Here is a 15250-nt window from a genome sequence, read left to right as displayed (position 1 = left end):
AGTTTGGAAGCATGGCAGGCTCCAACGTCTACCTCACGCCCCCCAACTCTCAGGGCTTCGCCCCCCACTACGACGACATCGAGGCTTTCGTGCTGCAGCTGGAAGGCAGGAAGCTCTGGCGTGTGTACCGGCCCCGGGTCCCCGCTGAGGAGCTGGCCCTGACTTCCAGCCCCAACTTCAGTCAGGACGACCTCGGGGAACCGGTGCTGCAGACGGTGCTGGAACCTGGAGATTTGCTCTATTTTCCGCGGGGCTTCATTCACCAAGCCGAGTGCCAGGATGGAGTCCACTCTCTGCACTTGACCTTGTCCACGTACCAGCGCAATTCCTGGGGCGACTTCCTAGAGGCCGTCCTGCCTTTGGCCATGCAGGCTGCAATGGAAGAAAATGTGGAATTTCGGAGGGGTCTGCCCCGAGACTTCATGGATTACATGGGGGCCCAGCATTCCGATTCTAAGGATCCGCGAAGAACCGCCTTCATGGAGAAGGTGCGGGTCTTGGTTGCCCGCCTGGGGCATTTTGCTCCTGTTGATGCTGTGGCTGACCAGCGAGCCAAAGATTTCATCCACGATTCTCTGCCCCCTGTTTTGACTGATAGGGAGAGGGCACTAAGTGTTCACGGGCTCCCCATTCGCTGGGAGGCCGGAGAACCTGTAAACGTGGGGGCCCAGTTGACAACAGAAACGGAAGTCCACATGCTTCAGGATGGGATAGCTCGGCTGGTGGGTGAGGGAGGCCAATTGTTTCTCTATTACACGGTGGAAAACTCTCGTGTTTATCATCTGGAAGAACCCAAGTGCTTGGAAATATACCCCCAGCAAGCCGATGCCATGGAACTCCTGCTTCGCTCCTACCCAGAGTTTGTAAGGGTAGGGGACCTGCCCTGTGACAGTGTGGAGGACCAGCTTTCATTGGCAACCATGTTGTATGATAAGGGGCTGCTGCTTACCAAGGTGCCTCTAGCCCTAAACTAGTTTCTTGTTGATTGCTGGAAACAAGGCAGTAGTGATTTTCCCCGCCACTGCCACCTTTTTAAAACTCGTGTCCTTACCTTGACAACCATCAGTGTGCTCACATTTACCTTTATGATTGCATCGATGTCACAAAATTCAGACTGTCTTCTAGGAAGAACCACCTCATCTAGGTACAAACATAAAAGCAGAAGTTGGAGTAAAAAAAAGTAACCTTGATTCCTGATCACTGCAGAGCACCAATCTTCATTACCCTCAGGCTTTGGTGTACTGTGTAGCACTGGCGGTGTTATTCTGCTTAAGACATTAGGAATTTTTTTTTTTTTTTTTAATTTTCATCTTTCATTCGAGTTCTCTTTCATCAGTTTGGGGATGAGGGTCGGGATCAGTATCCTGTTTGTTAATATTAAGTTTGTATGAACATTAGAAAAGTTTATTATTAAAGTGCCAAAGAATGTTTCCCTTTTCTAAGGCTAGATTATTATGTGGGATTGTTTGAAGAAATGAAGGAGGGGGAGGAATATAGGGAAAATCTGTAATGCTTGAGGTGAAAAGCAAGTTGGGGTGTTTGTCGGATGTAAAGAAAGCATGTTTTTTTTTTTTTAAATTGGAGTCTCATTCTGTTGCCCAGGCTGGAGTGCAGTGGCATGCTCCTGGTCACTGCAGCCTCGACCTGCTGGGTTCAGGTGATCCTTCCACCTCAACCTTCCAAGTAGCTGGAACTACAGGCATGTACTACCAAGCCCAGCTAATTTTTAAATTTATTGTAGGGATAAGGTCTCCCCAAGTTACCCAGGCTGGTCTCGAACCTGTGGGCTCTCACCTCGGCCTCCCAAAATGCTGGGATTATAGGCATGAGCCACCGCACCTGGCCAGGAAGCGTGTTAATCAGCCTTTCACAGAAGAGTAACTCATTTGTTTGGGGCCAGTCCTCTGACTTTGGGGGTAATTTATTCATTTTAATTATGCTGTTTAATTATGCTACTTGAACCCCACACAGCCCAATCCTAGTAGAAAAGGTATTTTCCCCCAGTAAAGTCAGCTTCGGGGGTATTAGGTTTTTGCCTAGTGTTTGTGTCACTGGCTGGCACTGCTCTCAAAGGGGCAGCATTTTACCTAGTTGTGCTTTCATAGGCATTAGTCATCCAGTGTTTAGCAAGCTGGCTGTGAGGGAAGGTTGGTGTTGAAGTTACTTTCCACTCTCATTTTTTTCTGGCAGTTGGAAGAAACTTCCCCAAGTCTGGCAAGTGAATATTCTCATGCTTGGTGGAAAAGTGCCTGGTGTACCAGAAAGAGCACTGGACTTGGAACCAGAAGACCTGGGTTTGGGGTGGTAACTGGTAGGCAGCTGGTTGAGTGACCCGAGGCTGCTGCTACACTTGGGCACACAGATTTTGTAAGTATATTTTGGTACGGCTTAATTTCTGCACCCTCACCATTTAGGTTGTGTTTGGGACTCTTGAGATCCTATCACCATAATGGGTAGGCTCAGTTATTTAAGGTTGAGAACAAGTCTTTTTTTAAAAATTACAGAAGCAGGTGGCCAGGTGTGGCTGCTCACACCTGTAATTTCAGCACTTTGGGAGGCCAAGGTGGGAGGATTGCTTGAGCCCAGGAGTTCCAAGACCAGTATGGGAAACAGAAAACCTCGTCTCTTTAAAAAAAAAAGTTACAAAAACATAGTTGTGCATAAAGATGATAGCTCTCCCTCCAACCCCACTTTCCAGAGGTAACCACTATTAAAGGTTAAGCTTATAAGACTTTTTTTAAAGGCTTTTTTTTTGTGGTTAGTCAAACATAAATTTTAGTTTTTATTTATTATTTATTCGGGTACGGCTGAGCCCCGAGCCCGGCTTATTTATTTATTTTTGAGTTGGAGTCTCACTTCCTCACCCAGGCTGGAGTGCAGTGGCATACTTACGGCCACCCCAGCATCGACCTGCTGGGCTCCGGGGATCCTTCCGCCTCAGCCTTCCAAGTAGCCAGAATTACAGGCACACACTATCACGCCCTGCTGATTTTTGATTTATTGTGGAGTTGAGGTCTCACCAAGTTGCCCGGGCTGATCTTGAACTTGTGGGCTCAGGCAATCCACTGGCTTCGGCCTCCCAAAGTGCTGGGATTACAGGCCAAGCCACTGACCCTGGCCTTTTTTTTTTTTGAGTTGGAGTCTCACTCCGTCACCCATGCAGAAATGCAGTGATGCATTCATGGCCTCTGCAGCCTTGAACTCCTGGACTCAGGCAATCTTTCAACCTCAGACTTCCAAGTAGCTAGGACTATAGGCGTGTACCACCATGCCTGGCTAAGTTTTTAATTTATTGTAGACCGTGGATCTCACCAAGTTGCCCAGGTGGGTCTTGAACCCTTGGTCTCAGGCAGTCCTCTCACCTCAGTCTCCCAAAGTGCTGGGATTATAGGCATGAACGCCTGGCTAGTTTTTTGTTTTTTATAAAGACTTGATTTTTTGATTATGTTTTTTATTGACCTAACTTTTAAATCAGTTCAAATATAGCTGCCTCTTTCTTTTTTAAGGAATAAATAGTAAATGAGTAAAAAACCTTGGAGTCAGAAAAAAATAACAACAACTGAGTGGATGGTAGCCATGAGGGAAAGGAAGTAACCTTTCTTGATTTTCATCCTACAGGGCTTGATACTAAGTCCCAAATCATCCAGAACCTGGAAAAAGGCTTATTAAAGGAGTCAAGGCATAGAACTCACCCCTGGAAAACCTACCCTGAAAAGTTTCTTGGAGAAAAGTCTGGAGTGTCAGTGGCTCTTGCTCCTCTTTGGGTTTTGAGTAAACACGTTTTGCTCCTTCCCTCACTTTTGCAGTGACCATCTCCAGCTTGAGTATTTTCTGTGTCAGCATATCCTTCTGGGTTAGTGTTTTAATCTAGATGAGAAAAAGTGATACTAAAAGCAACTGTACTGGGCAGCAAATCATCAGGAAACATTCACACAGCAACTGTGATTATATCATGCTTAATACTATTAGGTGCATATAAATGCCTGAGTACTTTGTTCTCTTGTGATAATAGTTGGAGATTTTTTTTATGTCTGTTAATAAAAATTGTACTTTAGCTTTTTGGGCATGATGAAAGGAACCTGCTAACAAATGCTTGCTTGGTGTAAAGTTGGTTTCCTGAATTCCTTTTTTTTTTTGAGTCTGAGTCTCACTCTGTCACCCAGGCTGGAGTGCAGTGGCATGCTCACGGCCGTTCCAGCATCAACCTGCTGGGCACAGGCGATCCTTCCACCTCAGCCTTCTAAGTAGCCGGAACTACAGGCGCCCGCTACCACATCTGGCTAATTTTTTGATATATTGTAGAGATGAGGTCTCACCAAATTGCCCAGGCTGATCTTGAACCCCTGAGCTCGGGCAGTTCTCTTGCCTTGGCCTCCCAAAGTGCTGAGATCACAGGCTTGAGCCACCGCACCCGGCCTTTTTTTTTTTTTTTTAAGTCGGAGTCTCACTCTGCTGCCCAAGCTAGAGTATAGTGGCATTCTCATGGCCACTGCATCCTTGACCTGCTGGGTTCAGGAGCTCCTACCATTTCAGTCTTCCAAGTAGCTGGAACTACAGGTATGTGCCACCACGCCTGGCTAATTTTTTGATTTATTGTAGAGATGAGGTCTTGCCATATTCCCCAGGCTGTCTTGAACCTGTGACAGGGCTCAGGCAGTCCTCTCGCCTCCACCTTCCAGAGTACTGGGATTATAGGTGTGAGCCACCGTACCTGGCTCTGAATTACCTTTTAAAAGTCCTTTTTGAAAAAAGAAAACAAAAAAAAAGTCATTTTCCCTGTATTTCTTCATCTCATCTAACAGTTTTGAAAAATAGGCCAGGCTTAGTGGCTCATGCCTGTAATCCCAGCACTTTGGAAAGTGGAAGTGAGAGGATTGCCTGAGCCCATGGGTTTGAGACCAGCCTGGGCAACTTGGTGAGACCTCATCTCTACAATAAATCAAAAAAAAGCTGGGCATGGTGGTTCGTGCCTGTAGTTGCAGTTCCTTGGAAGGCTGAGGTGGAAGGACCACCTGAGCCTAGCAGGTCAGGGCTGCGGTGGCCATGAGTGTGCCACTGCACTCCAGCGACAGAGTGAGACTCCAACTAATAAATACATAAATAATTTGGGTGTGGTGGCATACTTGGAAGGCTGAGGCGGAAAGATTGCCTGAGCCCAGCAGGTGAGGCTGTGGTAGCCATGAGTATGCCACTGCATTCTTTCCTGGGTGACAGAGTGAGACTCCTACTCAGAAAAAAAAAATAAATAAATATTAGAACAACCCTTTCAGCTAGAGAATTCCTTTAGTGCAAGGATCCAGATTAGGAATTAAGGAAAATTAAGAAAAAACTCTAGGGAGCCAGCTCCAAAAAAGAAAGGAACCACTTGGATTCAAGGGATGGTGAGGAGAAAATGGGAGGGGAGGGAAACAGTATTTCAGAAACAACAATAAGGCCTGATTTTAAGAGCTACTTGACGGGATTTTTGTTTTGTTTTTGTCTTTGCAGATAGAATTTTATAACCTAGTCTTGGACAGATGTTTTGTAAATGATACTGTATCTCTGTTTGGGGTTGTAGAAAGTATTTCTGTGGTGGTGAAAGGGCAGGTATATGCTTGTCAGGGGGAGGGATCTTAGGAATACTTAAGAGCCCTGAATTTTCTGTTGAAAACACAACTAGCACTTATTACCCTATTCTTGATCTCCTGAAGCATTTCTTGGTTTCCTTCATTTTCTAAATTGAGTATCTTCATTGCCTGGTAAATTTCTCTGAAAGATAAAAAGGATTTAGATTGCTCTGCCCTGTCCTTAAAAAAGACATGGGGGTGGAAAACAGGACTCAAAGTCTGGCAAGAATACTAAATTCTAGTCCTAACTGCAGTTGCTAAGTCCTATCTGCAAAAATGGTATGATGCTTAGCTTGTAGAGGGGTTGTACAGTTTTTGAGATGATGTAGTTGAGGGTACAATAGGTAACATTTACTGAATACCTTTATGACAGACCTTAAACATATAATCTCATTGTCACAACCCTATAATGTAGACTAGGGGTCCCCAACTCCTGGGTCACAGACTGGTTTTAATTCGTGGCCTGTTAGTAGCCAGGCTGCACAGTGGGAGGTGAGTGGCATACAAGCAGCAAGGCTTCATCTGTATTTACAACTGCTCTCCATTGCTCACATTACTGCTTGAGCTCTGTCTCCGATCAGATCAGTAGTGGAATTAGATTCTCATAGGAGTGTGAAACCTATTGTGAACTCCACATGCAAGGGATCTAGGTTGCATGCTCCTTATGAGATTCTTTTTTTTTTTTTTTTTTGAGTTGGAGTCTCACTCTTGCCCAAACTGGAGTGCAGTGGCCACTCCCAGCCACCGCAGCCTCGACCTGCTGGGCACTGGCAATCCTTCCACCTCAGACTTCCAAGTAGCTGGAAGTACAGGTATGCGCCACCACGCCCAGCTAATTTTTGATTTATTGTGGAGATGAGGTCTCGCCAAGTTGCCTAGGCGGGTCTCAAACCTGTGGGCTCAGTCAGTCCACTCACCTCAGCCTCCCAAAGCACGGGATTACAGGCTAAGCCACTGAGCCCGGCTTCCTTATGAGATTCTAATGCCTGATCTGAGGTAGAGCTGAGGCAGTGATGCTAGCACTGGGGAGCAGCTGCAAATACAAATTAACATTGGCAATGAGGCTTGACTGCATATCCCACTATCCCACCCTGGTCTATGGAAAAATTGTCTTCCATGAAACCAGTCCTTGATGCAAACAAGGTTGGAGACCACTGATGTAGATTATCAACTGCATTTGATAAATGGACTCAGTTAAGTTCATTCCTCAGGCTCACATAACTTTTGCATACTGGAATTCAGACCCTGGTCGTTTTGACTCTAAAGCCTGTTGTAGATCCTTTTGTAGTTCAGAAGTTTGGTGATTGGGTTTTCATGCTCAGGTGAGAGATATGCCTCTCTTAAACCTTGGGATGTCAGGCATCTTATCTGTCTGACATGAGAAAAAAGCCTGTTGTCATAATAGGCACTTGGTAAATGGTGGTTGAATATATGAACAACTTAAAACCACCTTGGCAGGGAGAAACATTGCATGAACTACACGAACTTGACTTTCAGTCTAATTTAGGTCAGTTTTTCTGTTACCTACTTGGGAGTTTGTTTGCTTGTGAATGACACTGATGAGACAAGTGAGATTGTGCTTTGACTGCCATGAGGCAGCCTAGAAAAGCAGGGACGTATCCAGAGATCAGGGATGGGCAGGTTGGCAGAAAAAGAGGTCATGGTAGGAACTAGAGGTTTAGTGCTTACTTGAGAACAGCATCGTTGTTCTCCAGGAGTAGCACGTCTAGGAATGTGTCTCTGACCTGGTCCCCTTGAAGTTTGAGGGCCAGGATGCTACGGCAAGCTTCCAGTCGTACACCTGGTGACTCTTCATAGTGGATAGCCCAGAGCAGGAGATCTGTCAGCTGGGGGCTCACTTGCCCAATCTGCCCTAGAGCTGCAGAGATTAGAGAGCAGCATGTTCCACTGTCACTGAAGACTGAGCTGGCTATATCTTAGCATTCAGAAATAAATTGAGTTTGCAAACAATATCTTCCTTTTTTTCCCTTTTGGATGGTGATTGATCACACTAGAATTGCAGGGATAGTTTAGAGCGGACATTACCTCCAAGGGATTTCTAGAAGGGGATGTACCATCTCATCCTTGCCCATTAGGATGTGAACTTAGATTAACTTACATATTTTGGGATGAGATATGGGACAGATAACTTGGAAGACCAGCCTAGCAAGGCAGGATGACAGGGAAGGGAGGCACAATTACTTCACTTTACAGGTTTACCTAGAGCTGATCTTGCTGGGGACCTGCCAAAGTCTGTCTTAAAGAGAAGTAGTACCAAAGATCCTAAAAACAAACTAGGAAAATCAGTGGGCAGAGTTTTAGGTCTGTAGCAGTCTTGAAACCAGTCTGACCTTTACAGAGTGTGATAGTTGAAACCTCTAGGGAAAACAAGATGTATTCAACAGTGGTTACCTACTTGGAACTTACCCCCAATTCTCTTGGCAGTGACTGTCTCATTAGCCCTTTACCTTAACAAGTTTGACATAGACCTAGACTCAAGATCCTTAAGTAAAAATTAACAACAAGAAGAAAATAATCTTTTCCTTTTCAGTCAAGGAACTTATGAAAAGCTAAGATTGTCCCTTTCCCTACATTTTATCCCATTACTAGAAAGTTTCTGGGGATGATTTCTGCTAGTACCAGGAAAGGTATTTAAGATAAAGGAGTTGGGGCCCCCTTTCTGTAATACCTCGAATGGCAAAGGCCTTAATTTTCCAGTAAGGATCTCGCTGCATCAGATTCAGAAGGCATTTAAGTACCTGGGATGGATAAAAGACAGTGTTGAGTAGGTTTAACCAGGACAAGAGTGAACCAGAAACAGAGACCTCACTTGTCTCTAAAAGATGCCATAACGGAAAAATGGCCGTCTATCGACTCTAGTAACAAGTGAACTTGGGCCTGAAGTACCCCCAGTATGTGTCATGTGTTATCTGAATGATCTGGTGTCTATAAGTTGATTTTCATTAAAATAAAATTTTGGTGTGTGTGTTGGAGTCTCACTCTGTTGCCTAGGCTGGAATGCAGTGGCACACTCTCGGCCACCGTATCCTTGACCTGCTGGGCTCAGGCAGTCCTTCCACCTCAGCCTTCCAAGTAGCTGGAACTACAGGCATACACCACCATGCCTGGCTAATTTTTTTGATTTATTGTAGAGGTGAGGTCTCACCAAGTTGCCCAGGCTGGTCTCCACCCCATGGGCTCAGGTAATCCTTTCACCTCAGCCTCCCAAAGTGCTGGGGTTATAGTCTTGAGGCACTGCGCCCGGCCCGTAGGTTGGTTTTCTAAGCCCACATATCTGTGGCCATACGGCTTTTGAATACCTCAATTAGGTGTGCCCTAGTAACTAAGAATTATAACTGTGTTCACTGGAATTGATCCTCATGCCCATGAACACCCAGGTAATGAGAAACTAGTTAACTGAACTGAGAACAGAATCCGGGGTGTGTGCTAGAGTGAAGTCTCGGCTGACTAAATGGTCCCAGCTGACTGATGTGGCCTAGGTAAACCCATCCTTCCTGGGTCTGACCTCATTTTGTGTCCCACAGAATGGCAAGTACATTATACAACGAGGGAAGGGAATGCCCTCTTCGGGTCCATCAGGTAAAATGAGAACGTTTCCCTGACTCACCATCTTGTTGCGGATCTGCAGGGCACCGGCTGCCAAACAGGCTGCCCCCCGGACTGCTGTGAAGTCATCAGAGAAGCAGTGCAGGAAGCCTGGGAGAAGCTTGGCGGTCATGAGCTTGAGCCCACCTATGAGAGAGAGAGCTTCCACACGCTCCTGGGAATTTCCTTGACTCAGCTTGACCCTGTAAGGCACACGTTGCTTTTATTTCTCCTTCTTAAACTCTCAGTTCCTGCCGCCCCCACTGATGTCCTCAGTATAAATCCAAGTTCTGTAGGCTCTTCATTATCCAGCCTACCCTTTGCTATTCAGCCTTAGTCTGCTTGGTAAGTTTACTGGGTACAGACCTCTACTCTTTTATTTACATGAATTTCTGTTGCCTGGTATATACTGGGCACTTAACTATGTTGAATGAATGAAGGAAAATCCTTGTCACAGTCAAGTTCTCCCCTGGACTCACATGTGCCACGCTCATTTCTGGCCTGGAATGTCTATACAGCTTATCCATCCTCCCTGAACTTGGCCTTAACCTCTAGCCCACATTGAGTATTCCACTTTCCTGCTGGAGCAGTTATGGCATATGTCATTTGTCCTAGTTTTTAATGATTTGGTATTTTTAATTAGGTATCTGTGTATCTTTCCTGTGGTTATCAGAATCGTGTCATACTTTTGAACTCCCTCCAACACTACCTCGCACCTCGTGGGGGCTCCGTACTGCTTTCCCAGGCCACACAGTGAGTTTTTGTAGAGACCGTTAACTTTTTTATGGTGGGGCTTGGGCCAGCCCTGAGCATACAGAGCAACTCAACAAATGCTGGCTGGATCCCAGGCCCCCAGGAACTCCTAAGTAGGGAAGAGTCCTGCGTTGATCAGGTCCCACCTGATAGTGTTGTGCACCTCCTTCCCCAGGTTCATCTGCCCCAGTGCTTGTGCGGCTGCTTGCCGAACTCCTTTATTCCAGTCATTCCACATCAGCTGGATCAGCTTGTGTTTCATGTCCTGTCAATAGGTACAGTCATTTGCGACCACTCGGGGAATGTTAATTCTGTACTTGGCATCGTGCTGTTTTCTTTCTTTTCTTAAAAACTCACGGCTGTACTCATGAGTGTGCGAAGTGTTTTCACTCATCCCTTGATCTCCCGAACAATCCAGGGGGCAGGTGTTATTGCTACTTACAGATGACAAAATGGAGGCTTTGATTAACTTACTCAGGATTAACCTGGCATGTGCTGGAACTAGCATCCAAGCCTCTGTCTTTGCAAGGCTCACCCTTTATATAGTGTTAGTGCCAACAAAATATGTACTTGAGAGACTTAAAATCTGAAAGCGATACTCAATGGGTGACAAGCTCATCCAGTTTGCCTGTGACTTTCCTGGACAAATCAGGACAGTTGGTCTCCCTGTAAGTGTTCTCTCAGAGGGGAAGGGACAATTACTACATGAAGATCATGTAAATGTGCCCACCCTCTTCTCCCTGCTGGAAACACCTCCCTTCCCCACCCCATCACTTGATGTTTTCATACTCTTTTAGGATATAGCTCAAAAAGCATCCCCTAGTGGAGTCGTCTTTGCCCCTTATAAACACGGGAACGCCCCATCATACCTTATAGCTGCTTATAACATTTGCCAGGGAAAGGCATGCATTCCCGGTGCTAGCATGGTACCTGGCATGTCAGATATGGTCAGAAGCTGCCTGCTCACTGAGTGAAAAGATTCATAGACATGCTGCCTTTCGCAATTCTGGCAGTCTGACGTGAAGTCCTCATCATCTTTTCCCTGGCCCCCGCTAACTCTGCATGTCCTTTTACTTGCAGTTAGCAATCCTAAGAGCCAAGTGCCAAGGAGGTGAAGGTGAAAATGAATTGGATGTTGTTAAAATGCAGCTTCTGGCCGGGTACAGTGGCTCATGCCTATAATCCTAACACTTTGGGAGGCCGAGGTGAGAGAATCTCTTGAGTGCAGGAGTTTGGGACCAGCCTAGGCAACATAGTGAAATCTCCTCTCAACAAAAATTTTTTTTTTTTGAGTTGGAGTCTCACTCTTGTCACCCAGGCTGAAATGCAGTGGCACACTCATAGCCACCACAGCCTTGACCTGTTGGGCTTAGGATTTCCTTCCACCTCAGCCTTCCAAGTAGCTGGAACTACAGATGCACACCACCATGCCTGATGAGTTTTCATGACTTACTGTAGAGACGAGGTCTCACCAAGTTGCCCAGGCTGGTCTCAAACCCCCTGGCTCAGGCAATTATATTTCCTAGGCCTCCCAAAGTGCTGGGATTACAGGCTGAGCCCTTGTGCCCAGCCTACAAAAATTTTTTTAAAAATATTTAAGGCCAGGTGCAGTGGCTCATGCCTATAATCCCAGCACTTTGGGAGGCTGAAGTGAGAGGATTGCCTGAGCCGGGGGGTTTGAGACCAGCCTGGGCAACTTGGCGAGACCTCATCTCTACAATAAATAAATTAACTGGGCGTGGTGGTGCACACCTGTAGTCCCAGCCACTTGGAGGGCTGAGGTGGAAGGATTGCCTGAGCCCAGCAGGTCTAGGCTGCGGTGGCCATGAGCATGCCACTGCACTCTAGCCTGGGCAACAGAGTGAGACTCCAACTCAAAAAAAAAAAATTTAGCCAGTCATGGTGGTATGTGCTTGTAGTTCCAGCTACTTAAGAGACTGAGGCAGAAGGATCGCCCGAGACCAGGAGGTCAAGGCTGTGGTGAACCTGGTCATGCCACTGTACTCCAGTTTGGGCGACAAAGTGAGACCTTGACTCAAAAAAAAAAAAAAAAATGCAGCTTCTGACTGAGCTGGTCTAAGGTGGGAGGTTTTGCATTTCTGACAAGCTCCTGGGGCAGCAGCACTTGAGACAGTGACCCTCTCTGAAACCTCTTCTGGTGACTGCTATGCTGAGTAGTCAGATTCTTTGCCCTTGTATCAAAATGTGAGGGCTAAAGAATGGAAAGTGTTCGTCTATCATGGGAATGGCAGTATTCGGGGCCATCCTGGAGATACCCAGTGTTATAAGGAAAAGATGCTGTTTGGACAGCTGAAGATGATTGGAAAATGATGGCAAAAGGTTTCCTTGCTGGGCTTGGTGGCTCAGCCTATAATCCTGCGCCTTTGGGAGGCTGAGGTGAGTGGATTGCTTGAGCCCGCGGGTTTGAGACCCGCCCGGGCAGGCGAGACCTCATCTCTACAATAAATCAAAAAAATTAGCCGGGCATGGTAGCGCGCACCTGTAGTGAGACTCCAACTCAAAAAAAAAAAAAAAAAGGTTTCCTTGCCTGGAATTCCTTCTACATTTCTAGCTAGGCCCTATACTCCTTTACAGAACCTTAACTGATATGTTCACCCGCACCAGTCTCTCTGGAAAATTTTAAGGGAGTATCTTACATTTATTGCTTGTTCTTGGATCACGTGTATATGTTTGTTTTATTGCTCTAGCTACAATGTCAGGGTTTTGAAAGCGGGGACTGTTTTATATGTATGGGCCGAACACTCAACCAGCACAGACACCTATACAAGTAACAGACAACTATAGTTAGGTTGCTGGGTAGTTTAAGTCAGTGCTCTTCAGGAAGCAGATAGCAGACGCTCTTGCTGTTGTCCTGCCTGTTGTGCTTTTCACATTTCTTTCCTTAATAAATCTACCTTTCATAGTTAAAAACAAAAAACAAACAGTGCTTCTCAAATAATTTGTGATGAAGGAGAAAGTATGTCATTAGTGATACTTTTATAAAGTTCATTTCTATTGAGGCAATGTCAAATTACTATACAAGTTTCTAAACTCCTTTAAATTTATGTACTGTTTCATTGTGGATCAGTTACAGTTTAAGACTGCCACCACACTGAGAAGCCCTGACTTAAGTCACAGAAAGACATGTCGTCCTTTGAAGATAATTCTGGGCTAGAAGTTAGAAGTAGCAACGTGGAGACAGATCTATTTTGTAAGAATGGGATGTAGATAGTAACAAAAAGTGGCTCTGTCATGCTTAGGCTTTCAGTCCTGGAAGCAAAGAAAGAGGATGTTTACCAAGCAGACATTTCCACGGATCCGAGAGAAAGCCCTGCAGGCCACAATCCGGTCCTTCCATTGACAGCTGTTCAGCTCCAGGGCAAGCATGGTGTGTATCAGGGTCTGAGGACATGGAAGACTTGTATGATATTCACAGTCACTTTTAGAGATACTGGATCCTTGCACTTATACCCTAATGTGGCATCCTGCACAATTTTTTTTCCTTTGGTCAGAGTCTCATTCTGTCACCCAGGCTGGAGTGCAGTGGCACACTCATTGCCACAGCCTCGACCTGCTGGGCTCAGGTGATCCTTAAATTACCTGTTTTTACCCCTAAAATGTGCCTCACACTTGTGAGTTTCACATTTCAGTTTCACTGAAAGTAACTAAACACAGTTGTGGGTCTCTGCAGTTTTCAGTGGTGGACTTCTAGTGGAATCAAATTCTACATGTTACAGCTCCTTGCATACACAGAGACCATCTGCACCTGCTTTTCTTAGCTGGCTGTTGTCACTTTTCCTTGTAAACACCTCTTCTCCCAGGCTCACCCATACTTGGTTCGTTTTTTTTTTTTTTTTGAGTTGGAGTTTCACTCTGTCACCCCGGGCTGAAGTGCAGTGTCATGCTCATGGCCACCGCAGCGTCGACCTGCTGGGCTCAGGCAATCCTTCCGCCTCAGCCTTCCAAGTAGCTGGAACTACAGGCATGCACCACCATGCCCAGCTAATTTTTTGGTTTACTGCAGAGATGAGGTCTCACCAAGCTGTCGAGACTGGTCTCAAACCCATGGGCTCATGCAGTCCTCTCACCTCAGCCTCCCAAAGTGCTGGGATTATAGGTGTGAGCCACCCTGCCCTCGGTTCACTTTTACCTGGGCTTGAGATCATCAACCTGACCACCTGTATTTTAGATTCCTTACATGCACTGATCTCAAAGACCTGATTGTTCCCCCAAACTTGGTTTCTTTCTCTGACCCTGGAATGGACATTTACTGTCTTCCCACTGAGATGGCTCAGGAGGATACAAGACTGGTCCTCAGTGTCCTCACTCTTCTTGTTAAACAGCTCATGAAGGATCCTCTTTATCACGGCATAGGTGGCAGCACCTTCCAGAGCCAAGCACTGAGCTGCGGCCCAGCTGTCCACGCTGTTACCTGTCAAGTGGGTGGAAAAGGAGCTCAGAATGGTGTCTTTCCCCAGAGAAAACAGCCTTTGGATTGGCACCAAAGCTGCTACCTGCCAGATTTTTCACTTCCCTATGCTTCACTCACTCTAGAAATCTAATCCCTTAAACCACATTTAAATGGATCATATCAAGTTTTAAATATAAGCTGAAAATCTCAGCCTGAACAGTTAAATCTTTTACTTATTTATTTGTTTGTTTGAGTTGAAATCTCACTGTTGCCTGGGCTGCAGTGTGGTAGCACACTCATGGTCACCACAGCCTTGACCTGCTGGGCTCAAGCGATCCTTCCTCCTCAGCCTTCCAAGTAGCTGGAACTACAGGCACATGCCACCATACTCAACTAATTTTTTGATTTATTGTAGAGACAAGGTCTTGCCATGTTGCCCATGCTGGTCTCGAACTCTGGGCTCAGGCAGTCCTCTCGCCTTTGTCTCCCAAAGTGCTGGAATTACAGGCATGAGCCACCATGCCTGGCTGAAAAGTTAAAGGTTCTTATTAGGAAACTGAGACATAAGGCACTTCCAGCCTCGCTGAGAGTTGCAGTTGTTTTTCCTCCTGGAGATTAGGAAGGCATGGGCAGGAGATTTTCCTAATACAAAGAATTAAGCTGTTGAGTGTCTATATTCAGAAGGCCCAGGCAGTCTACCAGTTCCCCTTATCAAGTTAACAGTCCATCTCAGAGACAGCAGTTAGGTACCTTGGGCCTAATCATTGGACAGCCTTTTTTTTTGAGCTGGAGTCTCACTTTGTTGCCCAGACTGGAGTGCAGTGGCCGCTCCTGGCCACTGCAACCTCGACCTGCTGGGCTCCGGCGACCCTTC

At 46.1% G+C, this 15250-nt stretch overlaps 2 protein-coding genes across 2 annotated transcripts in view; one reads left to right on the top strand and one right to left on the bottom strand.

The window, feature by feature from the left end:
- The window catches only part of HEATR4 (HEAT repeat containing 4), a 42866-nt gene that overhangs the window by 11737 nt on the left and 15879 nt on the right, over window positions 1–15250 (bottom strand). The window contains 9 exon segments of the mRNA XM_008070676.1: window positions 1082–1140; window positions 3708–3867; window positions 5670–5748; window positions 7296–7485; window positions 8296–8365; window positions 9235–9415; window positions 10112–10230; window positions 13263–13367; window positions 14237–14397. Of these exon segments, the coding sequence (XP_008068867.1) occupies window positions 1082–1140; window positions 3708–3867; window positions 5670–5748; window positions 7296–7485; window positions 8296–8365; window positions 9235–9415; window positions 10112–10230; window positions 13263–13367; window positions 14237–14397 (1124 nt within the window).
- RIOX1 (ribosomal oxygenase 1) lies at window positions 7–1430 on the top strand. The gene has a single exon (XM_021718859.1). It carries the CDS (start codon window positions 12–14, stop codon window positions 972–974), a length of 963 nt encoding a protein of 320 aa, XP_021574534.1. The 5' UTR covers window positions 7–11; the 3' UTR covers window positions 975–1430.

This window comes from Carlito syrichta, unplaced genomic scaffold (genome assembly GCF_000164805.1).
Source record: "Carlito syrichta isolate Samal-C Ts95f unplaced genomic scaffold, Tarsius_syrichta-2.0.1 Scaffold313910, whole genome shotgun sequence".
Classification (NCBI taxonomy): Eukaryota; Metazoa; Chordata; class Mammalia; order Primates; family Tarsiidae; genus Carlito; species Carlito syrichta.
The sequence above is the reverse complement of the archived record's forward strand: the minus strand, read 5'-3'. Positions and strand labels throughout refer to the sequence as shown.

Excerpts from the sequence above, each read along its gene's own strand:
- RIOX1 (XM_021718859.1), top strand. The coding sequence starts at position 12 with ATGGCAGGCTCCAACGTCTACCTCACGCCCCCCAACTCTCAGGGCTTC.